Genomic DNA, 27,668 nt, shown 5'->3' with positions numbered 1-27,668 from the left:
TCATTAAGGTACTTAATATCTCTGGACCAGTTTCATCAAATATAAAATGAGGGGTAGAACTAGAATTACGCCAAAGGTGTAAAAGAACAATCTTCAAATCATTATTTTTGTTTCCCATGTATTTTAGTGACTCTTGGAAACTATCTCACTCTAAGGGAGACTCTGCCTCAGTTTGATTTAGGTCACAATGAGTCCAGCATAAGACAGTATGGCCAGAGAACTGTGGCTGTACCCCAGATTATGAAGCAAAAGGTTTGCCTTCATTGTGGAATCTCTCCCTCTGTATTTGAAAAACATATTCAATATAAATGAAAGGTCAGAGGTGAATGGATTGTACTTCAAGTAAGTTTTGAACATAGATGCCATCTAGTCTTTGCATTCTGCAAAATTCTTCTTTAAGTGAATAAATGTGTAGGGTGACTCTCCATTACCTTGATCAGCATCTAATACCAACCTGACACTTAGAATTAAATTAGAGAAACAAAATTGGATACTTTGAGACTGGAGGGCTGATTATACTACCAGAGCTAAGAGAGGATTTAAACTCTTTCCTTATCCCATTTAAATCTAACTAGATATAAACTCTCCATTACTGAGGAACAGAGGTGTGTCTGCAGAGGTGGAGGTTCCCCTTGATGTTCTTGGTCAAGGAAACCTAATCCTTTCTTCTGACACACATGGTTGCAATAGAAAGCGTTCCCCAACTGCCAGTCTGGTTTTAATCTATTGTTTCAAGTAAGATGGGATTTTCAGGGAATGTTAAGGAAAGAGCAAAATTACTAGAACTTACTATAAAATAAAACTGTTGATGAGAAATCAAATTTTAAACAAGTGTTCAAAATTCTAAGCATGAACATATGTAGACATACAGTGCATGCTACAAGTATACGAAAATAAAAGGTTTTAATTTTAAGTGTATCTAAAGTCTGCTTTCAATACAACATTTATATCTCATTTTACTAAAGCTCTTTGGCTTACCAAATGAGAGCCATGGTAAAATATTGCCAATAAATACAGGGGTGCTTCATTTAAACAACAATGTTGGACAATGTTGGACAACTTCCATAAGTGAACTTCCCATGTAATCAAACTAACCCTGCATTATACAAACCTTTAAAATGTTAACCATTTTATATGGAAACTTCTCAAAAGTTACAAATTTTTTCTTTAAAAGGTACACTGAAGAACATCTTTTCCGGAAGATTCAGGATTAACATTTACAATGCTCATTAAAATATGCTGAATATACTGCACTTCTTAGAAGAGCAGACGATGGTGAGCTTAGATGATGGTGAGCTTTTTCGTGATACTTTTGCCAACACCAAAAGGTTTCAGACCGCCGTTGTAAAAAAGTGCAAAAGCAGACAAAACTAGCTTGCTTTTAATAGGTCTAGTGTCTTTTCTGCTGTCAGCTGTCCCTTCTGGCTAAAAGCATACCAACCTGTCAATTAATTGCTTACTTTGTCAAAATAAAATTTAGATTTAAAAGATGTGCCTACTTTGTGCAAGGTACTATACTAGGTGCTAGGGAAATGTAAGAAACGCAAAAGAAATCATCATGCTGGCTGAGTGACACTCAAGAGTCACCAGGTCACCACTGTGGTGGGAAACACAATTTATTCTAAGTTTGAAAATAACTTTTTTTTTGAAGTACAGTTGATTTACAATGTTGTGTTAGTTCCAGGTGTGCAGCAAAGTGATTCAGTGTTATACATATATATATATATATATACACACTTTTTCAGATTTTTTCCCTTATAGGTTATTTAAAAATATTGAGTATAGTTCCCTATGCTATACAGTAGTTCCCTGTGAAAATAACTTACTTTAAAAAATATAGATATTGAAGTGATTACACACAGCTGTCCTGATATACCTTCTTCAATGGGAGTGTCTTGGAAATATCTCCCATGAAAATATTATCAGTCATGTATGTGAGTCTTCGGAGATAAAAGACTAAACTTACTGCTTGAGTAAATAAAGTGCGCAGGCCCTGTGACAGCTTTCTGTCAAAACCCTCATATCATTGCTAGGCTTTATCTTATAATCCAGGTGGCTGAGGATGTCAGAAGTCTAATCTTGCTAATTCCTAGGGTCATCAAATCTAATTAATATATCTGTAAAAAACTGTATTTTAATGCTTTGCTGTATATATGAGTGCAAAACATTTAGGCATTTATAAAACTGCATGTTTACAAGAGATACCTTGTATCTTTATAAAGATCAATCATCACTTCCACTGGCAGGGTCTCTTTCCTGGATTTCAGTAATACCTCATTTTGGGGGCTTTTAAACATTATTTGGCTACTCCTTTCAATTTCCATCATCCGACTACTTTTATTCCACAAACTGTACCTTGTAGTCTCAAAAGATTTCCTTGGATTCAGTTACCATCTGTTTTGTAGCTCAGACCTCTCTCCTGAGGTCCAGACTTATCTAATTAGTGTCATATTTGGAAGTACTACAAGCACCTCAAATTTAAAAGAGACAAAACCAAACTGATTAGTTTTGTTGAAGAATGGCATTTGATTTCCTTAGTTTTATCCTTAGTTTTGTCCTCATTCCTACAATTCCTTCCCTGCTTATTTCTGTATTACATCACTTATGCTTGAACTTCACCAGTACTATGTGCCACTCTTAAGAGATTTTTACTGTATGTTTTTAATTGATAAATTGATAAGTTTTGTCTTACCTTGTTAGATTTCAATTCCATTAAGAGTAACAGCATCCTTACTGCATTTATCTCCTACCTCTTCCTAATGAATAAATACAACAAAACACATAAAGGAATTCTGACGAATCTCTCCCAATTATATTTTTACTGATAGATTTTTGGGTGCACTAACAGAAGTAGGAGTACCATGTTAACTCTTCTCATAATTTAAGGCAAAACTCTGAACAGTTTCTTCTATCAAGTGTCATCTTCTTTCTGAAGGCTTCCTTGGACCAGGCTGAAGCACCACAGTCATAACCACCCCACCTCCCCAATCTCGGCATTTGCTTCTTTTAACACCTCAGACAGTGCATCATTTATTTATCTGCTATCCCATTAGCCCGTGCACAACTTGAAGGCAAGATATCTTTCTTTGCACCTTCAGTACCTAGCAGATGGCAGGGTTCAACAAACGTTTGCAGATAGAACGCATTAATGAGGCCACATAGGTCTCAAAAGACCACTTACTGCCCTCTAACAGGATTGGGGAGGTCCCACTCCTAGAGAAACTTCTTAAAAGCTTGCCTCAGGACGGCCAGGATACGAAAGGCAACTCACTTGACTTTCTTCCAGTTTAAAAAACACTGCTACTAATATCCTCGTAGGAAACTGTCCCTTCACGAAACCTGCGCAAATATTAGGTCTCCAGGGCAAATACTAAAGCCAAGCCCCACCCAGTTCCTGACCCCGCGACCCGCTCTGCGAAGACCGGACGCCCCCAGGCACTGGCACAAAGGCCCGCCCCAAGGGCAAGTGCGCATGCGCAACAAGCAAAAACGCTGCGAATCGGGGACATCCTCTCTGAGCAGATGTCACTCAAGACTAGACGGCTCCGCCCTTCTCAAGATGGCGCTGCACTCAATGCGGAAGGCGCGTGAGTGCTGGAACTTCATCCGGGCACTTCATCAAGGACCCGAAGCTGCTCCCGCTCCCCAGGTAACCGAAGCTGGCCCTTCTTCCACTAGTTTCCCATCCCGCTAGGTCCTTCTCATCCCTCTTTCCTCCCTCCGTTTGCTTCTCCCTTCCCGTTTCCTCTGGAGACTACCAAACCCTTCGGCTCCTAAGGTCGATTTGCCTAAGACTGCCTTCCTACTCGGAGCGTGGCGACGTTGCAAGGATTCGCGGTGACGTAACGCGCCCCTGGTGGGAGGAACGCGCCGCCGCTTACCCACTTAGTCTCAGCCCCTCCCCCTCTGAGCACCCTGAGAGCGCCGCACCTCCGCTCTTGCCCGGCAACGCGGGGAGCCCAGCAGTGTGTGAAGTTATACGATACCAGAGGTTCGGTCCCTCCGGCACTGCACACCTTGTCTTGATCCCGTTGCTGCTTTTACTCTCCTTTCCCTAATAGCAAGCCAAGGGTCCAGCGGAGAAATTAGAGAAGATGTCTCGTTAGGAATCGACCCGTTTAAGTAGGTGCACCCTCTTGACGTCCTCCCTCAGGCAGTGCGGTACTTGAGCAAGTGTCAGTGCATCTTCCACTCTGATTTCTCCTCATTACCGCGAAGTAGACCTGTATCTAGGAGGTTCTATGAAAGAATTTCAGCAAGCTGCCAAAGGCGTCGTCCTGTCCTGGCAGCACTCCTGTTACCATTACTCTGTAGTGTTGAGAGCATGGACACGGCCTTTAACCCGTCCCGTCAGTATTTAGAATTTTACCCTCATAGCAAAAGGGAAAAACAAACAAAACAAACAAATATATATATATATATATATATATATATATACACTCTTTCACTTATTCAGATTTTTACTTCACCCAGACATTTACTAAACGTCTTGCAAGTGCAATCTCAGTGGTAGGCACTTTGCCATACATCTCTTGGGAGATAGCTCTTGGGAACTAGGGAGATCTTAGGGATTCTGTGACTATTAGGTGATTTCCTGGATTTTGTATGGTAACTGGTGTATTAGAGCACTAGACTGAAAGTTAGGAAACTAGAAGTCAAGGGATTTGTCTGCCACTTGCTAGCTGTGTGGCATGACAAGTCATTTAATCTCGCTGGACTTATTTTCTTTAGCAAAATGGGTGGAGGAAGGGTTGGACTGATTGACAGTGTTCCTTCAAGCTTTGGAAAATCTATGGCTCCATGATTGTGAAGCCAAAGTAAAGCAGTGAGATTAATTATGAAAAACAAGATTTAAGTTCAACTTGTTATTTTAATCATCCCATAAATTACTTAACTTTCTGTACCTAAGTGTCCTTCACTGATATGGGCCTCACAAGATTCTTGTAAGGATAGAGGATATTACGCTGGAAAGTTATTTGTCAAAACAACTATTTAAATGTTGTTTGAAATTTCAGGCAGCATTGTTAGGTAAAAATTGATTCAAAATTAGATAAATACATCAAATACTCCTCTCTTTGAAGTTTGAGGTTGGATTCTACAGAACCAGAATTGGTTATTATATTTATGGCTAATAGTAGCATATTAGAACCTGTGGATTCAGAGTAACTAAGTCTTATTTTTTTATTTTTTTTTTTTTTTGCGGTACGCGGGCCTCTCACTGCTGTGGCCTCTCCCGTTGTGGAGCACAGGCTCCGGACACGCAGGCCCAGCAGCCATGGTTCACAGGCCTAGCCGCTCCGCGGCATGTGGGATCCTCCCGGACCGGGGCACGAACCCATGTCCCCTGCATCAGCAGGTGGACTCTCTACCACTGCGACACCAGGGAAGCCTTATTTTTTTTTAATTGGAGTATAATTGCTTTACAATGTTGTGTTAGTTTCTGCTGTAGAACAAAGTGAATCAACTCTATGTGTGTATATATATATATATATATATATATCCCCTCTGTTTTGAGTCCCCCCCACACACAAAGTAACTAAGTCTTAGACCCAAACTTCCTCTTGTAACAAACTCAAGAGTTGAGGATGTCATAAGAAGTAGAGAATCAAAAAGAAAAGAAAAACAAACTACAGCCCACTAATGCTTGTCCTAGGAAGTTTAGGGCATTAAATCATTATAAATGCTAAAGAATAGAATTCTTAAATCTCTACTGTTGTTTCAGTGGCATTTATGAATACAGTTACCTTAATCAACTGTTAATCTAGATGGTATCAAGTTGTAGAATTTCCAGAACAGATTAGTGTTTCAAAACCTTTAATTTAGCTTTGAGTAGAATACGAATTAAATGTAAGCAAGAGCACTTCTTAAAGCATAGTTCTACATATAAATTAAAATTTTTTTTTTATTGAAGTATAGTTGATTTACAATGTTGTGTTAGTTTCTGGTGTACAGCAAAGTGATTCAGTTATATATGTATATATATTATTTTCATGTTCTTTTCCCTTATAGATTATTGCAAAATATTGAGTATAGTGCCGTGTGTTACACAATAGGACCCTGTTGTTTATCTATTTTATATATAGTAGTTCGTATCTGCAATCCCAAACTCCTAATTTATCCCTCCCCCACCCCCTATAATTTTCAGTCATTAAAAATGATGGTTTGAAAGACTAGTGCAGTCTTTTGAAAGACCAATTGAGAAAAGATATAAAATTGCATTCATAGTGTAACTATAATATTATATTTGCAAATAAATATTTATATAACTATATGTACAAGAGAAAAAAAGACTGGAAGGAAACAACTATTCTTAACATTTTTTGTTTCTCTTTGGTTTTCCTAAATAGTGGATTAAAAGTTATTTAAGTTTTCTTCTTTAAGCTTGCTGTATTTTTCACATGTTCTAAGTTGAAGACATATCACTTTCAGACCCAGAATAAAGTTCTAAAACATAAATCTTCAGATAAATGTATAGTCATTATATCATCTGTGATATTGTAGCTCTCTGAGAGAGATATTTACTTTCCCACAGTGCTATTATTAAAATGGCCTTAGAAAAGTTATTAAAATGGCTTTGGAAAACTAAAAATTTATGGCCATTTTTCCTGTATGTATCTTCTTTTTCTCTTGAAAAGCTTCCTTTGAAGTCAAAGAGATTTTGTGAACAGATGCAGAAATATGTGAAGGAAGAATTGGATCCTTAAACCAGATGCATTAGACATTTTTATGATATCTCATAACCTTTGTAGAAAACAAAAATTATTTTGCAGGGGTGGAAAGAAATGTATATTTATCACATGAGTGATTCTATCAAAAACTAACAAATAGCAATTTGCTTGTTATTAGTTTTGGCTGCACCAGTTACTCCCTGAGGTGAAAAGCAAAAGCGTATGAGCCACAGCAGTACTTTGCTAGAGTAATGCAATTCCTAGGTTGTTTTCATGTTTCCTTAAAAAAGCAAAATCTTGGGTAATAAGCTTGGCATTGGGGACCTTTAGTTATCTCAAGAGCAGGCTTTTGCCCCTCAAGGCTAAATGTAGAATCAAGTTTAAAATAAAAACTAGAGAGAAAACAGAAATAAAAGTGTATCAAGGCATACTCATTATGAGATGTCTACAATTTATATGAAAGTGATTTATTTTGCCAGGTGTTACCTCACAGAAAACCGCTGAGGTCTGACAAGACGAGAGTAGTCACAGAGTCAGAGGAATGAAGATCTGACATGTTATGTTTAAACGATAATGGCGTTAGGTAAATTTAAGCCTGTCATCATTGACCAAACACAGAATCCAGACTTCTTTAAGCACTAACTCATGATTGTATTGTGCAAAGAGTGAAATATTGACGATTAGAAGACTTTTGCAAGAATATTTGTAATCATTCAGGTGCAGTGTAAAGTGTCCACATTTTTATCACAGTTGGACAACACACTTCATTATTAGCCGCCCCAACCTGGGTTTGGCCAGTATTAACATACTGTTCCTACTGTTTATGGCTGCTAAATGTAGCCATTCAATGAAGGAATTGTGCCTGCAAAAAAATAGGCAATGTATTAAATTTTTTATCTTGTATTTAGTTCTCACAACAAGGCTTTTTAAAAAATTGCTCTCTTTTTTTTAGCATTGTTTTAATTGTAAAATAATTTGAGATACACAAAATTGCAAAATTAGTACAGAGTATTCCTGTATACCCTTCACCAAGCAGCTTCTTCTTGCACAATATAATACAATTATCAAAGCCAAGAAATTAACTTGGGACAATTTCAAATTTCACCAGTTTTTCCACTAGTCTCCTCCTGGTTTATGATGAAATCTGGGATCCCATATTGCATTTAGTTGTCACGTCTCCTCCAATCTATGGCAATTCCTCAGTCTTTCATGACCTTGGCCTTTTTTAAGAGAATTGGTCAATTATTTTATAGAATGTCTCTCAATTTGGGTTTGTCTGATGTTTTCTCATGGTTAGACTGAGGTTATGGATTTTGGCAAGAATACTCCAGCAGAGATACTGTTCACAACAAGGCTTTAAGGCAGGTATTAAGGCCTATTTTAAACATACGGAAAAAAAGTAAAAGACCTTATTTTAAACATATGGAAAAAAAGTAAAAACATATTTTACCTTTTAGTTAAGTGAAAGCTAATTAATTATGGAATTAGGATGGGAAAATTTACTGTTGGCATTTCACTCCATATTTTGCAATTATAATGTGTTATTATAGGTTTCTGTGATCTTACTGCATTAAACTGGGGTAATGTTCCCAGTGACTTTTCCCTTAGCTTTTCTCTGCCTTGTATTGTTCATCCAACGTGCAACATGAGCTACTCAGCCTGGAAGGCTATCAGGAGCTGCTATGGCCATCTGGGAATTTTACTAGTTGCTAACTGTGCCAGTTTGATCAGGCTACCTCATCTCTCTGTGCTTTTCTTAAATAAGGTTGTTGCGTGGATCCACTCTAAAGCTCCTTTTAAGCTTAGTCTATGAGTCCATTTGTTTAAAATGCTTTTTAGGTTGATCTTTCCTTGTGAACTGACTTAGCTCATTCAAAACAATAATTATTTCAATTTGGAAATCTCTTTGCATAGCTGATGGAAACTACTGATGGTAACTGCTGAAAATATAGAGGAGGAACAGTCGATAAATGCTGAGCATTTATGCTAGCAAGTCTTATGGCAGCCACAGCCAGGAAATTATGAAGAGGGTGAGGCTGCTGACCCCCAGATCCTTTCTCAGTGTATCTGTTGCATGGCTGCAGGTTACAGAACAGTCCGCGGAGGCTTACGCATATATATAGGACATATATATTTGTATATTTAAGCCTGTATGCATGCATATCCCTGTGTCTTTCAGAGAAGGAGCTAACATTTAGCTAAGGCTTGTTATGTGCTAAGGCTTCTTGCTATGTACTATACACACTTTATCTTATTTACTTCTCACAAAAATCCTGTGAATATTATTCTATCCATTGTATAAAACAGGAAACAAAGGCTCTGAGAAATTATTTAGTAATTATAAATTATTCTGGTAATTTTCCCAAGTCAGAGAGCTAGCAAATGGCAGTGCCAGGATTCACACTCAGCCTTGCCTGTGCTTTTCCCACTCGACCAGTAGTAGTCTCTTATCAAATAAAATCTTATGTGAATCCCTCTTAGATAAAACAGATAAAAGTAGAGCTTTTCTGATTTAAGGAATAGAAAAGTAGCTACAGCCCTGCTTGCTTGGCCCCTCCCAGCCCCGCCTACCACCTTCCCTCCACATACAACCAGGGACCACCGAGATGGTGCCACACAGTGTTGGACTTCTTAAGATGAAGTTTGAAAAATACTTCAGCTTCCTTAACATCCTACTGAGTTTGTTGGCTTAGGACCACGTATGACGGATGGATTATTTTTAAGGAGCTACTCTGTAAATGAGTAGTTTGGGAGTAATTACTTTGGTATGTATGTATTTTATCAATAAAATGCAACCTTTCTTCGTTTATCTTAAGCTATGAGAGAACTTGAGATAATAGCAATCAGTTTTCTTTCCTTCCTTCCTTCCTTCCTTTCTAACTTCTTTCTTTCATTCCAAACACAGCTTACTTCTGCAACATACGCTGATGTTTGTGCACAAAGATGATGCTATGGACCACTCCGTCACTATTGTGGCGAACCCGGCCTCGAGTCTCCTCCCAGAGAGCACTTACTCCAGTTCTGCTCTTGACTCTGTTTTACCACCACCAATCAGGGGTTCAGGAATTTCTCTTCTAGAGACTGCAGCATGAGGCCTGAGCCTTCTTCCTGAATTTCCACAGGAGAAATGTACTCGCTTAGGATAGAAGCTGCTCTGGCCACGTGAGACACTAGAGGCAGAGAGTTAATTTATAGGCACAGAGATGATACACCGACTCCAGCTTGACTGAATTTAACTCTGCTCAGCCATTTACAGTTTTCTCTATATATCATTTCTTAGCAATACCCTATCTTTTATTCTCAGTCAAAGGCTTAACACTTTTTCTTAACTTCCCTGCTTACTGAACAAAGCAAGGTCATACCTAGGTTCGTACCGCCCCATCACCTGACTTCTAATGGTCCTGTAATCATTTATCAAAATTCGTCTACAACTCTCTTTTTTCTTGGCACTCAGCCTTCCTTGCGTTGAACCTACTTCTGGTTGGCTAAGAACTGCCTTTTTTGTTTGTTTTATTTTGTTTTTGTTTTATTGGAGTATAGTTGCTTTATAATGCTGTGTTAGTTTCTGCTGTATAGCAAAGTGAATCAGCTATACATATACATATATCCCCTCTTTTTTGGATTTCCTTCTCATTTAGGTCACCAAAGAGCACTGAGTAGAGTTCCCTGTGCTATACAGTAGGTTCTCATCAGTTATCTGTTTTATACATAGTGGTGTATATATGTCAATCCCAATCTCCCAATTCATCCCACCCCCCTTCCCCCCATGGTATACATACGTTTGTTCTCTACATCTGTGTCTCTATTTCTGCTTTGCAAATAAGTTCATCTGTACCATTTTTTCTAGATTCCACATATATATGTTAATATGTGACATTTGTTTTTCTTTTTCTGACTTACTTCACTCTGCATAACAGTCTCTGCATCCATCCATGTCTCTGCAAATGGCACAGTTTCGTTCCTTTTTATGGCTGAGTAATATTCCATTGTATGTATGTACCATATCTTCTTTATCTGTTCCTCTGCTGATGGGCATTTAGGAGAATTGCCTTTTTGATTGCCCTTTTGTCTCTTCAAAAGCACGGTCGAGCTACCCTGATTTCTAACCAACAGAGGTTCTCACAACTTCCACTTTTACATTCCCTGCCCTCTAGGCTGGGACACCAACCTGGGGACAGACAGAGATGTCAGTTTCTCCACCACATTCCTGTCCTGGTGTTCTGGCTGTGACTCTATAGTGCCAGGCAACTCCATCATGGATGGAGCCCTAAATGACCTTGTTTAAGGTTCTTGGGATAATAGTTGTAGATTTTTCATCAAGGCATTCAAAAACATAAAATAAAATAACAAATCTCACCTTGTAAAACATTTTCAAGTGGAATCTATTATTTCCATTAATAATAATATTCTGTTCTAATACAACACTTTGTAGTTTTCAGAATGCTTCACATATTCTCATTTAATCCCGAGGACACAGTGTTTCACTATTTAGCCATCTAAAATTTTTACTCATTGATTAAGTTTTCATTATATCTTCCCCTTTTTTTTTTACCAGTTTTATAGTGATGATGAATCTAAATAAGTAAATATCACTATTCTTTAAAGTTTTAGTTCAGTGGATATTATTTTCTTATTTGTACTAAAATTGAATTAATGTTTAATTCATTTTTGGGCCCTGATCTGATAGGACTGTGATAATTTCAGTTATTACTAAATACGATGATGACAGGGGGAGATGGTACCAGCACATATTTGTAGGATGCTTACCATGTACCAAGCACGGTTTGAAGCACTTGACATGCATTAGCTTATTTAATCCTAACAGCCCAATGAGGTGAGTGTTAATATTAGCCCCATTTTGGGCTTCCCTGGTGGCGCAGGGGTTGAGAGTCCGCCTGCTGATGCAGGGGACACGGGTTCGTGCCCTGGTCCGGGAGGATCCCACATGCCGCGGAGTGGCTGGGCCCGTGAGCCATGGCCGCTGAGCCTGCGCGTCCGGAGCCTGTGCTCCGCAACGGGAGAGGCCACAACAGTGAGAGGCCCGCATACTGCCAAAAAAACAAACAAACAAATATTAGCCCCATTTTATAGATGAGGATACTGAGAGGTTAAATAACTCACCCAAGGTCACATAGCAAGTATTAGAGCCGAGATGTAACCCCAGGTAGTCTGATTCCAATCTCTGTGTATTAAGTGTAATAAAATACGTTAAATTCCGAAACAAATTACCCATGTTAATATGCTGATAACTGCCATGCAAACTTTCAAATCTGTTCCATGAAAGCCATTTATATATCTTGCCATGGTGACATGCAGAGTAGAAATTAGAAATCATCCTTTGTTGTTGCTGTTCCTACAGTCTTGTTTGGCTCAATGAATTATGAGAAAGGAGCAAAGCTGCCGTGTAAATTTATCTCCGTGTCTTTATTTGGCTACTGCCACTAGGATTACCCTGTGTAAAATAAGGGCTTTTAACACATAAGTCCCAAGGTGCGTGCAGGAAGTTGTATTTATACACAGTCTATAGCTAAAAGGTCAACCTGTGCACCGCTTTGCAGGCAGAGGGAAGGTGGTGAGTGCTGAAGCTTACGGATGGCCAGGGGACCACTATCTAGGGTCTAGTTGGCATTTATAGCTAGAGTACTTTCTTCAAAAGTAACAGAGGTGCAAAGTGAGAAGATGGGAAAGATTAAATTAATTAGTGTTGTGGGCCATTTCAACAAGGGATAAGTAAGAATTTTATTCTAAAAGATTCTCATTCCAAAAGGTCTTAGACGAGTCTGTAATTAATTGAGTTAAAGTGAATTATTACCAATTACTACATTAATTGGGATGCTGTTGAGCCTTTACAATTAGCAACAATGAACACTGAGTTTATTTTATACTCCAGACAAAGGGCTTCTCATGAACATTTCCTATACTCCCATGAACATTTCCTATACTCCCATGAACTTTGCATAGACCATGCTATTTTATATTCATTCAGCCTCACTCTTACTATATTACTTTGGGCCCCTTTTGGGAAAATAGGAGAATGTAATTGTGAAGGGAAATGGAGCTGTTTACTTAAATCCCTGATTTGAATTCCTGTCCTCCCATGGGGAGAATGTTCTGAGCAGCCAGTTAATAAATTTGCTGGAAGAGAGAAGAGCCTCTTGGGCTGGGGGTAAGTGTGTAGCATGAAAGTGGAGTCCCGAGGGAGATGTTAAGGACCAGACTACGTGGAGCCCTTGCCAAATCCGGGGAGAGAGCCAGGTTGGCCCTCTGTGGTTACTGGGTACCTGGCCATCTTTGTTGTGAAGGGAAGTCCTTCTGTGCAGGCAACGTTGGCTTCTCCCATGGCTGGCATGTTTCCAGACACCCTCATGCCACCAAGCTGTGAAACTCAGTAAACCAGAGAAGCAAGTGTCTAGAGGATCAACAGTCACATCAACATCATACTTGTCTTTTTATTTATTTATTTATTTATTTTGGCTATGTTGGGTCTTCGTTGCTGCGCGCGGGCTTTTGCTAGTTGCGGTGAGCGGGGGCTACTCTTCGTTGCGGTGCGCGGGCTTCTCATTGCGGTGGCTTCTCTTGTTGTGGAGCATGAGCTCTAGGCACGCGGGCTTCAGTAGTTGTGGCATGCGGGCTCAGTAGTTGTGGCGCGTGGGCTAAATTGCTCTGCGGCATGTGGGATCTTCCCAGACCAGGGCTTGAACCCATGTCCCCTGCGTTGGCAGGTGGATTCTTAACCACTGTGCCACCCGGGAAGCCCTGTACTTGTCATCTTAAAGTTGACTGACTTCTTACTAAGAGAAAGTATGGTAGAGCAGATGGGGCATGGCTTTTGGGATCAGTCAGGCCTGGCTCCACTACATGCTTTCTTGTCTGTACAGTATTAATAGTAATACTCACATGGTAAGAACTTAATGTGGATTCGAGATTCTGCCATATGTGTAAAGGCCCTTGGCCAGTGCACAGCACCTAGTGAGTCCTCTGTGCTTGATGACGATTATTTCTTCAATAACATATAATTCTCCTCAGCAGCCTTTCTCTCCTCTACCCTTATCAATCTTAATAACTTTTGATTCCTCCCATGCCCACACTATCCTCCCCCCAACCTGCAAAATAAAATCAGTCTGACCAGATGAACCTCCCAAAAGCAGTGTGCTAATTATGTTGTTCCCTTGCTCAGAACCTTTGGGGGCTTCTCATAAAGCTTAGACTCCTTATGCCCCCACCTTCAAGACCTTCCACAGCCCAGATCCAAAATACGTCTCTAGGCCATTGCTGTCCTACATGGATCCTATGCCCTGGAGTTAAGAGAATTTCCAAGTTTGCTCAGAGCTGTTTCCTTTTGCTTCTTTGTTAACGTCACTGTCTCTTCTTGGAAAGACCTTTCTTCCCATTCTAATTGGTCTGTATGCCACCATTCTTTAAAATAAAAAACAAGCAAACAACAAAAACAAAACTCATAGGTTCCAGAAAACTTTGTTCTTAAGCTGGAAATGATTGCTCCCATTTTGAAATTTTACAGGGCTTTGTACCTTTCTTATAGAAATTAACAAATCCTGCCTTATATTCTCTCTGTTTATAGACATTTGCTTTAGCACAGATGGAGAGCCTGGGTTTTTTTTGTTTTGTTTTGTTTTTTTGTTTTTTATTTAGACCTTTTGTGAACACTGCAGCAGGAAATAGTTTATGATACACACGTTGTTCCACAGGTGCAGCCTCAGGCTGCCACTCAGCAGGCCGACCTTACCAGGGGAATGTTCCTGGAGGCCACCCCCAGTTGTGAAAGACGGAACAGGAAGAATTCTTCCTGTTGAGCCCCGGCTATGATAACGAAATGTGAGAGAAAATGAGTTATCACTTAAACCTTTGGCATAATAACTCCTGTAACAGAAAGAGGTCAATAAGTATCTATTGAGTGAATGAATTCAGTGAAAAATAAATCTAATAAGGCATGAGAAAGTTCATACCATTGGCATTTAGCCTATTGTTAATTTAAACCACACACTTTTGTGTATATTTTTATGTATTCAAATACAGAAGATTTTCAATGTTCGCTGCAGTTAGTAAGTGATCTTCTTATTGCCTAAAGTATCCAGATGTTTATAAGTGACTGGGAGATAATACTGGTTTCATTTCAATAATTTTCCAAGTAGGCTGTGAATTTCCAACTTGTTGCTATAACTGACTTTTACAGTCACTCTGGCCCTAATTGTATTTTTCATAGGTGTATCTAACTATACTGGGGTTTGCTACCTCTATATATTATACTAAAGTTTGTAGACTGAGGATTAAGATGAGAAGTTTTTAGTTTGACCTTAGTTTTGCCTCAAGAGGCTGTCTGGTTCAATAAATGTGCATATTATCTATACAACAACCGACATCGTGCTTTATCCAGAGTGCGCTTTCAACGCATGAAGGAAGTAAAAGGCTCATTTATTGTGGCAACATTGCCTTTTTTCTTAGTTGTTCATTTTAAGTCCCTTTAAAGCAACCTGTGAAGGCATGCCTAGGACCTTTGCTCTATAGATTTTGGTATGCTCTGCAGAGATATAGAAAACAGCCCTAAGTCTCACTGCACTGTTCTACTGTGTAGACAGGCCATTTGTAAGCTTCCCATCTAGTGCTATTTCATTTTTCTTTGCACCATGATAAGAGAAGAGTAGTATGATTGAAGAATTTATGTCTACAGTACAAAGAACTTACATTTTCTTCTTTTAAAGTGGCCTAGTGGCATTTTAGTAGTTAAGGAAAGTTTATTGTCATGCTTGCTTACCAATTTATCATTTACATATTTAATAAAACCTGAAATCAACCTAGCCTAATCATAGAACGGTTATAGAATGTCATGTCTGTTAGACGGGATTTGATTGCAGCATCTTCCTGATAAGTCCGTGACTGTAGTGGCCAAACATCTTGTTAAACCCAGAACCAGTTGTACCCATCAATCTTTAAAATGTCTTGGAAATTCCAATGTTTCAGCATCCACATGACATCTCCCACATTGTTTTTCACATTCTAAAATGGAACAGAAATTCTTTAGCAGACCATGTGTCCTTAATTTTGATTGAGAATATATTAACATATCTATGACTCAAAATAGAGACACAGCTTATCCCTTCATCTTATTTTTCTGTCTAAATAGCAGACTTTTGGTCAGTCTTCCATGACTCCTGTCTTCCTGAGAGTCAGATGCCTGCCTTTACACGGACTGTGGAGGTAGGGTCATCCAGCTTCCATGTGGACCACATGTTAGAAGGTATGGGGAGAGAGAGGAGTGGCTCTTCCAAAAAAAGTAACAAAGCCAAGACCACTGAGGGGATTACTGTCAGCTGAGTAGCACTTAAATTTATGTCTTTAGAGAGATCATCAAGAAAAGCCTGTAAAGTGGGAAAATTTTTTAAAAATCAGGGAGTTTTAACCCTTTGTAGTCTCAAATTGAGAGAGAGACCAGAGTTGAAAAATCCAACAAAGAGACGAGAGAAGAATCATTAGAGTGTGGATCTAAGGATCAAAGGGCTAGAGAATTTCAAAGAGAAAATGAAGAGCAAGATAGTGCTATGGCGGGGGGCGGGGGAGGGGTGATGAATTGGGAGATTGGGATTGACATATATACACTAATATGTATCAAATGGATAACTAATAACCTGCTGTATAAAAAAATAAATAAATAAAATTCAAAAATTCAAAAAAAATATAGTGCTATAGTATGATAAAGACTAAAAATTATCCCTTACAGTTTATAATTGGTGTATCACTAATGACATTAGCAACAACAACAGCTTTAGAAGAGTTATTGGTGCAGATTAATGATGGTGAGATGAGAGGTGAGGAAGTTTGAGGAGCCTGAATGAGAAGGAAGTGCCCAGAGAGGGAGAAGTGAGCTTTAAAGAATGGCCTGACCAAGAGAAGTTTTTGGAGGTAGGGTCTTTTAGGATGGATCAACTTGAGCATGACTATAGGAGCCAGTGAAGATGGAGAGACTGAAGATACAGGAAGAGATGGAAAGAAATGCAATCCAGAGCAAACACTAGGCGAGACAGATCAACTCTGAGACTAGGAGAAATGGCTGTGGGTCTAGATGAGTTTGCTGGGAATGGGAGGGGAAGTTCAGGAACTCTAAAACCTGATGGATATAATTCTCTCAGGAGGCTTCAGTCCTGAGATGATGGAATAAGTTAGTGCTTTAGTAGATGGGTACTAAAGTCAGACTGCCTGGGTTCAAAGTCAGGTTCTTCTACTTGGTTACTGGAAGTCGTTGGGCAAGTTACTGAACATCTCTACCTCATTTTCTTCATCTGTAAGATGAGTTAAAAGCTTGACCTCTGTAGGCAGACTGCCAGATTTGGAGCTAGTAAGCTCCCCCACTAGCTAGCAACATGGCCTTGGCAAGTCACGTAACCTTTCTGTGCCTTAATTTCTTCATCTGTAAAACGGAGACAATAATAGTGTCTACCTCACAGAATTACTGTGAGCATTAAATGAGTTAATATTTATAAGTGTCTAGAACAGTACCAGGCACATTGTGAGTACTATAAGTTTTTAAAAATTGTTCAATAAGCAGTGTTGAGAGTTGAGGGCCTAAGGAACTATAACTTAAATTTATAGGTAGATTCTGCATTGTTTTAAGATTTTTCACCTAAAGTGCTCAGCTACCAAAGTATATAAGTGAAGAATGAGCTTTCTAGCCTTGATCCAGGACTGGAGTTTTTTCATGGCTGTCAGGACATTATTTATGACAAGGGGAGTTGAGGTTGCTAATGAGAGCATAGTCCATGTGATTGACCTTGGGGCCAGGCTGGGTAGGGAAGAAGAGAGATCAGATGGGGACTGCTGCACCAGGAGAGAATGGAAAAATCAAAGGCTCTGATTTCTAAGTGAGCTTGGAGAGCAAGTATAGTGGGAATAAAAGCATGAAAGAGTTGAACGGCGGAAGGTCGTAGACTGAGTAGAATATTGACATTTATGATTTCAAAAACAGAGGCATTCTGGGTGATGACAAGGTCCAGGGTGTGACCATGGGACCAGGTAGTTGAGGTTGAAGAGTTCAAACAAATGTTTTGAATGCTAGAATATTGGATGGGTCATCTCCCTGATAATTGAATTCTTTCAGATGATGGAAGTTAGGGTAGAAAGAGAGCCAGCTTGCTAAGCCTTTAATCAATTTAGGAGGTGGGGAGAATACAACAAAGTGCTGAGTAAGTGTAAACATCTATTCTTCTCCCATTTATATAGTCATGTCAGACATTTTGGACCATTTGTACCAATGTTTCCTGAACTATTAAAAGATTCCGTTCAGTATATTATTTGGATATGTCACCTGGTGAAGTATGTCCTCATTTCTAATTCATGGAAGTAATAAGGTCATGAATATTGTACATATATTGATATATTAACAAATATTGAGCACTTACTATGTGCTAAGTGTTGGAGATAGACCAATGAAGAACACAGACAAAATCTTACATTCTGGAGAGAGAGACGAGTAATTAAAATATATAGTATGTTAGATGATAGTGGCCGATATGGAGAAAACTAAAGCAGGGGCAGGAGATGGTAACTGCCACAGGGTATTACAGTTTTAAATTGGGAAGTCAGCAAAGGTTTCTAAGAAGGTGAGATCTGAGAAAAGACCTGAAGGTGGTGAGAACATATACAAGGTAGATACTGCGGGAAGATGGTGCCAGGCAGAGGAAACAAAAATAGAAAGGCCATGAGGTGAGAGACTTACCTGGCATGTTTGAAGACCAGCAAGGAGACCAGTGTGGCTTAAGAAAAATGAGCGTTTTCTTTATTTTATGAACACTATATAGTACTTACTATGTTGGACACTTTTCTGATTACTTTGTACATATTAACTCATATAATGCTCAGAACAACCCTATAAAGCAGCGCTATTATTGGCCCCATTTTACAGGTGACGATCTGTAAAACAGACGTTAAGTAACTTGTCACACTGACAACAAAATGCAGATAGTTAAAAAGGGAAAGGAGCCAGGGTCCTAACCTCAGGTTGGTTTTGCATTATGCTGTCCATTATAGTAGTAGGACATGGAGTCACATGGCTAATAGGAAGGTGGAAGTAGAGAAGTCAACTGCATAGAATCTTAGAAGCAACTGGAAAGACTTTGTCTTTTACTAGTATTGAGTTGCAAAGCCATTGGAAGGCTTTGTTTGGAGAAGGAACGTGGGCTGACACAAGTTTTTAAACTTCACCCTGGCTGTTATGTTAAAAATAGAAGCACACAATAGAAGCAACGTCTTGTAATTAGACGTTAGCACAAGATCCGAGAAAGGGATGATGGTGGCTTGGACAAGGATGAGTAGTAAAGATGGTTTCATCAAAGATGAGAAGTGGTCACATTCTTGATATTTATTTTAAAGAATATAGAGCCAATGAGATTTTTTTTTTGTTACTGATTAGATGTAGGATGGGAGGAAAGAGTCAAGATTGATTCCAAGGTTTTTGGCTAGAGCAACTGGAAGAATGAATTTGCCACTTACAAAGATGGTAAAGACAGCAAGAGGAGTAAGACTTTGGGGGTGGGAGGGAAGATCAGGAGTTGAGTTTTAGACGTGTGGAGTTTAGATGCCTAGTGAGCATTTAAGTGGAGAAGTCAGGTAGGCAGTTGGATGTATGAGACCAAACCTCAAGAGATGTCTAGATAGAGTTATAAATTTGTAAGTCTTCAGACTGCTTAAAGCTATGAGATTGGGTGTGATCATTTAGGCAGTGTTTTTGGAAAGAGAAAGGATGTCCAAGTACTGAGCCTTGAGCATTTCAACATTAAGAGATTGGGATGATGAGAATAACCAGCCAAGATAGTAGTAGCCAGGTAGGTAGGAGTCCAGTTCACATGCATCTGTGCATATGTGCACATGTGCACACACACGTGCTTGCAGATGCATACATGCACACCATGTATCATATATGAAGATAGAATGATCAGGAGTACCAGCTACTTTTCTTCACTGATTACTTGCAGGAAAATTTAATTTCTCTACGTGCAGGAAAATTTAATTGGGAAGCCACATTATTAAATAAGGTAGCTTGATGGGTGTGGAATCAGAACAAGGTGTGGGAGGGTGTTCATTGGATCACCTCATTGGCTAGTGTAAGTAAGCTATGATAACCCAAAGCTCCATCCCCATTTTGGAACATACATGCTCCTTGGGCAATATATTCCTGGCTGTTGTCATAGCACCATTTCCCTTGGACATCGCTTTAAAACACATGGCCAAAGTTTTCCCAAAAGAACTGCTTTTTCTAAGCTTCCACCCCTCCAGGAGGCATATTCTTTCTTTAGATATGTTAATGTACCTCATCTTGTTTCCATTAAGTCTTGTCCTCAGAGTTCTTCTGCTTTTGGGGGAGCGTCACTATTTCCTTTCATTAAAATATGGACCTTCTGGGCTTCCCTGGTGGCGAAGTGGTTGAGAATCCGCCTGCCGATGCAGGGGACACGGATTTGTGCCCCGGTCCGGGAAGATCCCACATGCCGCGGAGCGGCAGGGCCCGTGAGCCATGGCCGCTGGGCCTGCGCGTCCGGAGCCTGTGCTCCGTAACGGGAGAGGCCACAACAGTGAGAGGCCCGCGTACAGCAAAAAAATATATATATATGGACCTTCTACCTAGCAAAATATGTACATAAATTCTCAAAACTTTGTGTACAGTTTTACAAGACCATGAACCCAGGTTAAGAACTCCTACTTTAAGTTGACCTATCTGTTTTGTTGACTCATGGAAGGTAAACTTATTCTCTTCTTTCATAGCCTGCTTCCAGATTGTCTCCTCTACCACTTACTAATTACAAAGCTGGTCTTATGATCTACACCATAGGACTTTTGTGTGAAATTGTTTCATAATGAAGTATTTCTGGTACTTCAGCAAGTGAAATCTCTTGTCTCTTCTTGTCTGAAGAGGGAGGTAGACTGTCATACCATATGCCTACGTGTTTAAATGGCTTCATAGTGAGGTTCTAGTGTATGCTTATACAATAACACAAATGTGTAAGGCTCACGATAGCCAATTCTGAAATTCAGCCTTTAGTGGAGGGTGTGTGAATCTTACTATAAAATGCTGCTGCTTAAACATTTAAGTATATATATATATATATATATATATATATATATATATATAAATAAAATTAAAGTTTGAAGGAAATAGAGGAAGATTGAGAATATTTGCTTGAAAGGTAAAAAAAAAACCAAAAAACAACTGTCTAGAATATTAAGAGCAACACCCATCTGAACTTCACAGAAAGTGTCATGAGAGTGCCAGTGATTAGAACTGATCAGATATTTGGCTGTCCTTTTCAACCAGAAGATGGATTTAAACCAGATTACCACATCCACGGTTTAGTTTTGAAGAGAGGAAAAAAAGAAAAAAAGCCAATTATTTGTCTCTTTTTTCAAAGGCCTTTTTTGTATTGTAGATCCCTGAAAAGCTGGTAGAGAAGCCAGCCTTTCACATCCATTAAGGTTAGCTCTGAAACTGTTGAATTTGATCTCTTCCATTTGCCATCTGGATACAGTAGAGAAAAAGCTGTTCTGCACTGGGTTGCTGGACACCATCCAGAAAATAATATGTCAGGGGCATCAAAGGCTTGAGGCACTTGGTCTAGTCTGTCTAATGATCACAGGCAGGATCTGCTCTCCAGTTTTGTAGTATGTTTTATTTTTGCAGTGACAATATATATCCCAGTAAGATAGATCACAAGGATTACTGCCAACTTGTCAAAGCCAGGATTCTTCCATCAGACACTTCAAAAAAAGGGCCAGTTTTAACTGGGCAAAGCTTGATTCCCAAAACTGAGGAAGCGCCATCTCATCACAACCTATACCCTTTCTTATGGAGAGCACTTAATGCAAGGAGGATTTTAATTCCTAGATTGTTTCATCTCACACCCAAATGCCAAATTTAAAGTCTCCTTAAAATTGACCTCATTTAAAGTTGTATTCCTTACCCTTTTTATATGTGGGCCCAGTATCTGGCCAGCTAATGACCATGCTGGCAGCTTTCCAGGATTCTGACAACCACATCTCATTATTCACACCAACTGGAGCCAATTGTGGCTGGATTTTTTTTTTTTCTTTTTATTCTGTTATTTAAAAATGTGGATAGGAAGCAACAGCAAGCAATGGCATGTCGTTCGGTCTCCTCTGGGATTGGGGAGGAGCCTTGCATAATAGAACCTGTAATATCAGGGAGCATATGGCTGTGTTTTAAGGTAGCTGCAGGCCATCTAACTCTAAGGTCTGATACAGCAAGCTTAGTTTGGGTCTTTGCAGGATGTACTTAGGGATGAATTTATAGCTTCTACAGTAGGTAAAATCGTAGGGCAATTGCCGTTTTGCCTCTTACGCCAGGAAGGGGTGGCAGGAGGAGTTTCAGAGCCCTAACCATGGACATTACTTTTCTTTGTGGACAGGAATGGTCGACAAGCTGACCCTAAATACTAGGGCCACTCCCAAGTCTCCCACGCTGACCTAGGAAGCTGGAGAATCCCTGTCTGGGTTCTGGCCAGCTACTGAAGGGGGTGTCGTGGACAGCAACACTCTGGTTGTGTGCCTTGTGCCAAAGTTATTATTTATTCTGCTCCAAACTAGTACTGTCCACACGCTGATCTTATCATTCAGGGACTTTACTCTCAGAATCTTCCTGTTCTTCTTTGCTCTCTTCAGATATGGTATTGAGAACAACAAATAGTTCTCCTACGCTAAGAACCACAAACGCAATCTCCAAACCGTACATCAAGCAAAGCAGTGTTGATGACTCTTAGCAGCATTATCCCTGCTAAGCTCTGTGCACATGCTCACAACTTCTCGGCTTCCATGTGGTCACTCGCAGGCTGGACTGTCCCTTTCTGTAGTTGGCGACTTGTCTTTCCTATACTTTTTGCCTGCTCTCAGATCCCCTTCCTGGCTTAAAAACAAAATAAGGGAAAGGCTGTGATGTCAAGTCATTATTAGAGCCAGACTTGACATCACAGTTATTTACCCGCTCTGTGCCTTAGTCACCTTACCTGTAAAATGGGACTAGTCATAGCACCTACTATTTTGTTGTTATAGGTTTGTTGTGACAGTTAAGCAAGGAATGTGAAGAAAAGAGCCTGGCACAGCAGAGTGCTCAATATACATTTACTACTGTCGTTGTTATTGTTATTATTATTTGATGTACTTTAGTATGAATGGATTTCATCATTTTTACCTCAACCAAGTATTTAGCATTTTGAGCCCTTTGTTATTTATTGAACATGAAAAGATTTTTGAGTTCTGCCAAAAGAATTTCAGGGATTTGCAAGCAGGACAGATTGGAGCAAGGGAGGTCCTTCAGGTCACATTTATTGCCCTGGTGGCTTTAAAGCTGCAGCAGAGTATAGTGTGTTGGAGGAGCTGAGTGGCCCCATTCCCTGCTGGAAGGTAAGCTCCAGGGTGCAGGGATTACATCTTTTCCTTCACCGTTGTCTTACCAGCATCTAGAATAGTGCCTGATCTCAGCTCAGGCCCTCACAGACTCCGGTGATTTTTTTTTTTAAGATATTTATTTATGTTTGTCCTTAAAAACATTTTTTTTACTACCATTATCTGTCTGGACCCCTTCTTAGTTTTAAAGAATCCCCTCTGAGTGAGCTTTGGTGGATATGATGGCCTATGAGATTTAAAATACTGTTTTATTATCAACTTAGCATGGGCCTGATACCCCAGTGTGTAGCTCTGGTAAACTTGATTAGGCCCGAGACTCTTTACCTAAATCCAAACCCAAAAGTTGGGATGTGAGTTACCAGCTGCCCATGATAGAGGGTGCAAGAGATCAACTTGATCTACCGAATGAGGGAAGAGAGAGTCTGGGGAGCCAGACCTGGCCCCCAGGCAGGCTTATAGGGATGACAGAAAGGGCAGGATTCATCTGGTAACAAACATGACCCAGGCACAGTCCTTGAAGCTGATCAATTCAATGAGCCGTTCTTTGACCCAAGTAGGGAACAAGAACAGGGGAAGAAGGGAGGCTCTCCTTTCAGTGAGCATTACCTGTCATAGCAGAAATAAGTTGAAACCCGCTGCTATGTGCTAGGACCCCATTCAGCAGGTAAGAATAGAAAATCAGGAACCAACAGAGACAAAATTGGAGATACCAGATAGGCTAAAATATAAGCAACACTGTAGTTTTGTGGAAATCAAGGAGTGTTTTTAAAGTATGATAATAAAGAGCGTCAGTTGGTAGATTCAGAGAGATCATTGAAGAACAACAAGATGGAAGGGGCTGTTGGAGTGAAAGATTAAGGGACCATTACTGGTTTTAGAAAAGCTTTAGTAACTTGGTGGGTGAGAAACCAGATTGTGGGGAGTTAAAGTGGTGGTGGCAACAGGGTTCTCATGGCAATATTGGGGAAGAGTAGGGAAGGGAGAGATAACTCCAGATAGGGCTAGACCTCTTTTTATATTTCTACACGATAGGAAAGAATGTGTAAAGAGATAAAGATTTAAGATGGAAGAAGCAAAAGAAAACTGGATGGAGAAATAGTCTTAAGAACACAAGAAGGGATAAAATCGGCACAGTGGGAAAAGGTTAATCTTAGAGGGATTTTCCTCTCTAAAACAAAAGAGGAGAGAAGATGGTTATCGACATGGAACTATTTGGCAGTACAGCGTAGAGAAGATGATGCCACGTATTGAACTCAGCAAAGAACAGGAGTCATCTGATAAAAGGAAGGAAGCTCCTGGGGCTTAAGTAGACTAGAGGTTTAAAATCAGCTCTAAATAAAATGGACCAGTGAATTGCGAGGCATGGGATGATAGTCATTGTACTGCAGAATTCTCAAGGGCAGGGACTGTATTTTATTACTCTTGTATCCCCACCGCATAGCACAATGTTTGGTGTATGGTTAGTGCTCAGTAACTATTTGAATGGATGGGCGCAAGGATGGATGGATGGATGGTTGGCAGGAAGGAAGGAAGGAGAGATGGTTTGTTATCTAGATGTGCTTATTGAAAGTTTATTTTAATTGAATTTAAACTACTCTTGACCCCTAATGAGGGCCTAGATGAAATTAAATATAATCATTAGACTAAGCCCATAACAGTTTGCAGTTTGGAGACAGGACTGAATAGACGGAACCTTTTCTCTAAGCCCCCAGTTTTTTGTGTTGGTTTTCCTTAGGATGAGGGATGGCAGTGGTATTTTGTTTTGGCAATGCTGGCTGATAGGGTGAGTTGCTAGATGTAGCACACATTATTCTGCTGCTTGTAGCTTCTGGCGCAAGTTCAGAAATGTCATATTTGGGCCCATATTTGCAGTTTCAGTGGCCCCCAAGGAACCTGCACCTTCCTGCTTTTGCCTCCTCATCCAAGTTACTAAATTCTGGTAACTTAGATAGTTCAGATGTCCTTACTTAAAACTGAATGACTAGCATGTGTGTTAGGGAGGCTTGGAACCCATGTTAGGAATCCTGTATCATATGTAATAAGGGAAGATCCAGATTTTACATTTAATGGCTTGTGCCTTTACTTCAGTAGAAGACTGAAGGGAAAGGAAGACAGGGACAGACAGCACTTGAAAAAGAAAAGAAAAAAGACTTCCAGTCTTTTATATTTCTAAGAGAATAAGAAAGAAACTGGTGATGACATTCTCATGTGGTCAGAAATTATATATGGAGCACCTGTGGTATGCAGAGGCCGTCTCCTTCAGATGAGGCTAGTAAAAGGTAACTTGTTCACTGGGAAAATTGTTTTATTATCCTTTATAAAAAGTAGCATGGGCTTGTTTTGATTTTAAATCAGTGAACTAATATTCCAAATTGATTATTTCCTAATAAAGGGAGGTTGAAATGATTCTGAAACATAACATTTCTCCTCCACTTGCCAGTTAACATTAGGAGTTTGCTATTTCATTACTACCAGGGACACTAGTAGGACCAAAGCATTTTTCTCCACGTTGCTTTTGGTTGCTCGGAAGTGTCGCAGTGGAAGCCCTGGCCCCTTGAACCATAGCAGCAGCAGGTCAGCAAAGGAGGAACTAGGTTTCAAAATATTTTGTTTTAAGAGGTTATTTGTCGTGTTGAAGTCATCATACAACATCTGATGTTGATTTTGAGATTGTTAATTTATCCTTTTTAAGGATTCAGATTAAAAAACATAGCCACATTTCCCCTCAGTTTTCCCATAAACCCCGTCCCCTAATTCAACTCAAAACATCCTGATCCTGCAGCGTTCTGCTGTGTTTGTGCCCCTGCTGGATTAGGTGTGCTCCTGGGTGCCTGGTGGGGTGCACACAGTGCTTGTCTTCCAGAAAAAGGAAATAGTGCTGTATTATAGGTTAGACACACTCTACCTAAGGGCAGAACTAGTCAAAAATCAAATTGAATTTACACTATGAGCTCCCTGTATACTTGTGAATGCCTTCTAACTGCACCTTGTTAAAATAAAATGTCAGGAAATTATCACATAAAATCTACTCTCAACCTTAAGGTAAGATTGCTCGCATTCTGAGGAGAGTTGAACAACTTTATAAGAGGTTCATAAAAATAGTTTTATCAGCACATTTTATTCTAATAGTATTTTATTATAGATTCAACTAAAATTACAATACGTTAAGAATTTGGAGAGGTGTTCTGATGGTTGTAGGTATTGTTGACTAAAAGATGCCTGGCATTTACCTAGGTAACCTGGGAGGGGATAATTTGAAAATGCCCTGCTAGTCTTGTAAACATCCCTTCCTCATCCTCTTCTTCCCTGGGGCTACTGAGTGCCAGGGAAGGTGAGACCAGACTTCCAGCTCCTGCATTCTATAAGTGGCATATAGTTAGTATTCATTTCTACCTCATTTATATACATGTATAAAACCTCCACCCTGTTGATGTTAAGAATGTTAGGAAACATGGATCTTGCCCTTGAGGATCTCACTGACTGGTGAGGGTAGTAGACTTGCAGGAAAAGTAAATTACAGTACAGCCACATGCTGTAATAGAGGGAGAACAAAGCATCGTAGGTACTTATAGGAACAAGTAACTCAACTTACCGTGGGAAGATGGAGAAGACTTCATAAATGTGGTGACATCTGAACTGGGTCTTAAAAGATAAATTGAAATTTGGCAGGTGGAGAAAGGCACACCAGGCAGAGAGGAGTGAATGGGCAAAGGGTTAGAGGTTAGAAAGAATATGGCTTCTTTAGGTAACTAAAAGGAGTATACAATTCATGGAGTAGAGCGGTGGAAGAAAAAGGCTGAAAAAGTACACTTGGGTCTTATTAACTCAGCAGAGCTGGTGGGATAGGGACCAGCAAAAAAGGCAAAATTGCTCGAAACATGAGAGAACTTGCAAAATACTTTGTTATGTAAATCATCTGATAGGTCATTGGGCTATTTTTTCTGCAACAATACTTTATTTTTTTTTTTTTTTGCGGTACGCGGGCCTCTCACTGTTGTGGCCTCTCCCTTTGCTCAGCACAGGCTCCGGATGCGCAGGCTCAGCGGCCATGGCTCACGGGCCCAGACGCTCCGCGGCATGTGGGATCCTCCCGGACCGGGGCAGGAACCCATGTCCCCTGCATCGGCAGGCAGACTCTCAACCACTGTGCCACCAGGGAAGCCCCCCAACAGTACTTTAAAAAAAAAAAAAATTGTTGGACTTCCCTGGCCGCACAGTGGTTAAGAATGTGCCTGCCAATGTAGGGGACACGGGTTCGAGCCCTGGGCCAGGAAGATCCCACATGCCACAGAGCAACTAAGTCTGTGCGCCACGACTGCTGAGCCTGCATTCTAGAGCCTGCGAGCCACAACTACTGAGCCCATGTGCCACAACTACTGAGGCCCGCGCACCTGGAGCCCGTGCTATGCAACAAGAGAGGCCACCGCAATGAGAAGCCCGTGCACCTCAAGGAGGAGTAGTCCCTGCTGTCCGCAACTAGAGAAAGCCCACACGCAACAATGAAGACCCATTGCAGCCCAAAATAAATAAATTAATAAATTTATATTAAAAAAATTGTCATCAAGATGGAAAATAAAAAAA

General features: G+C 40.0%; 1 protein-coding gene and 1 long non-coding RNA gene across 2 annotated transcripts in view; one reads left to right on the top strand and one right to left on the bottom strand.

Moving 5' to 3' along the window:
• The window catches only part of LOC113611664 (uncharacterized), a 90,652-nt gene extending 87,100 nt beyond the window's left edge, over positions 1–3,552 (bottom strand). Inside the window, exons 1-2 of the long non-coding RNA XR_003429541.1 lie at positions 3,272–3,552; positions 2,693–2,756 (exon numbers count right to left, since the gene is read on the bottom strand). This is a non-coding gene — a long non-coding RNA (uncharacterized LOC113611664). The remainder of the gene's footprint in view (positions 1–2,692; positions 2,757–3,271) is intronic.
• WARS2 (tryptophanyl tRNA synthetase 2, mitochondrial) overlaps positions 3,540–27,668 on the top strand; it is an 87,578-nt gene continuing 63,449 nt past the window's right edge. Inside the window, exon 1 of the mRNA XM_027090950.1 lies at positions 3,540–3,649. Coding sequence (XP_026946751.1) covers positions 3,560–3,649 — 90 coding nt within the window. The 5' untranslated portion in view covers positions 3,540–3,559. The remainder of the gene's footprint in view (positions 3,650–27,668) is intronic.

The sequence above is a fragment of the Aethalodelphis obliquidens genome, unplaced genomic scaffold (genome assembly GCF_003676395.1).
Source record: "Aethalodelphis obliquidens isolate GAN/ISIS:26980383/991018 unplaced genomic scaffold, ASM367639v1 scaffold70, whole genome shotgun sequence".
Lineage (NCBI taxonomy): Eukaryota > Metazoa > Chordata > Mammalia > Artiodactyla > Delphinidae > Aethalodelphis > Aethalodelphis obliquidens.
Note: the sequence above shows the minus strand (reverse complement) of the source record. Positions and strands in the feature narration are given on the sequence as shown.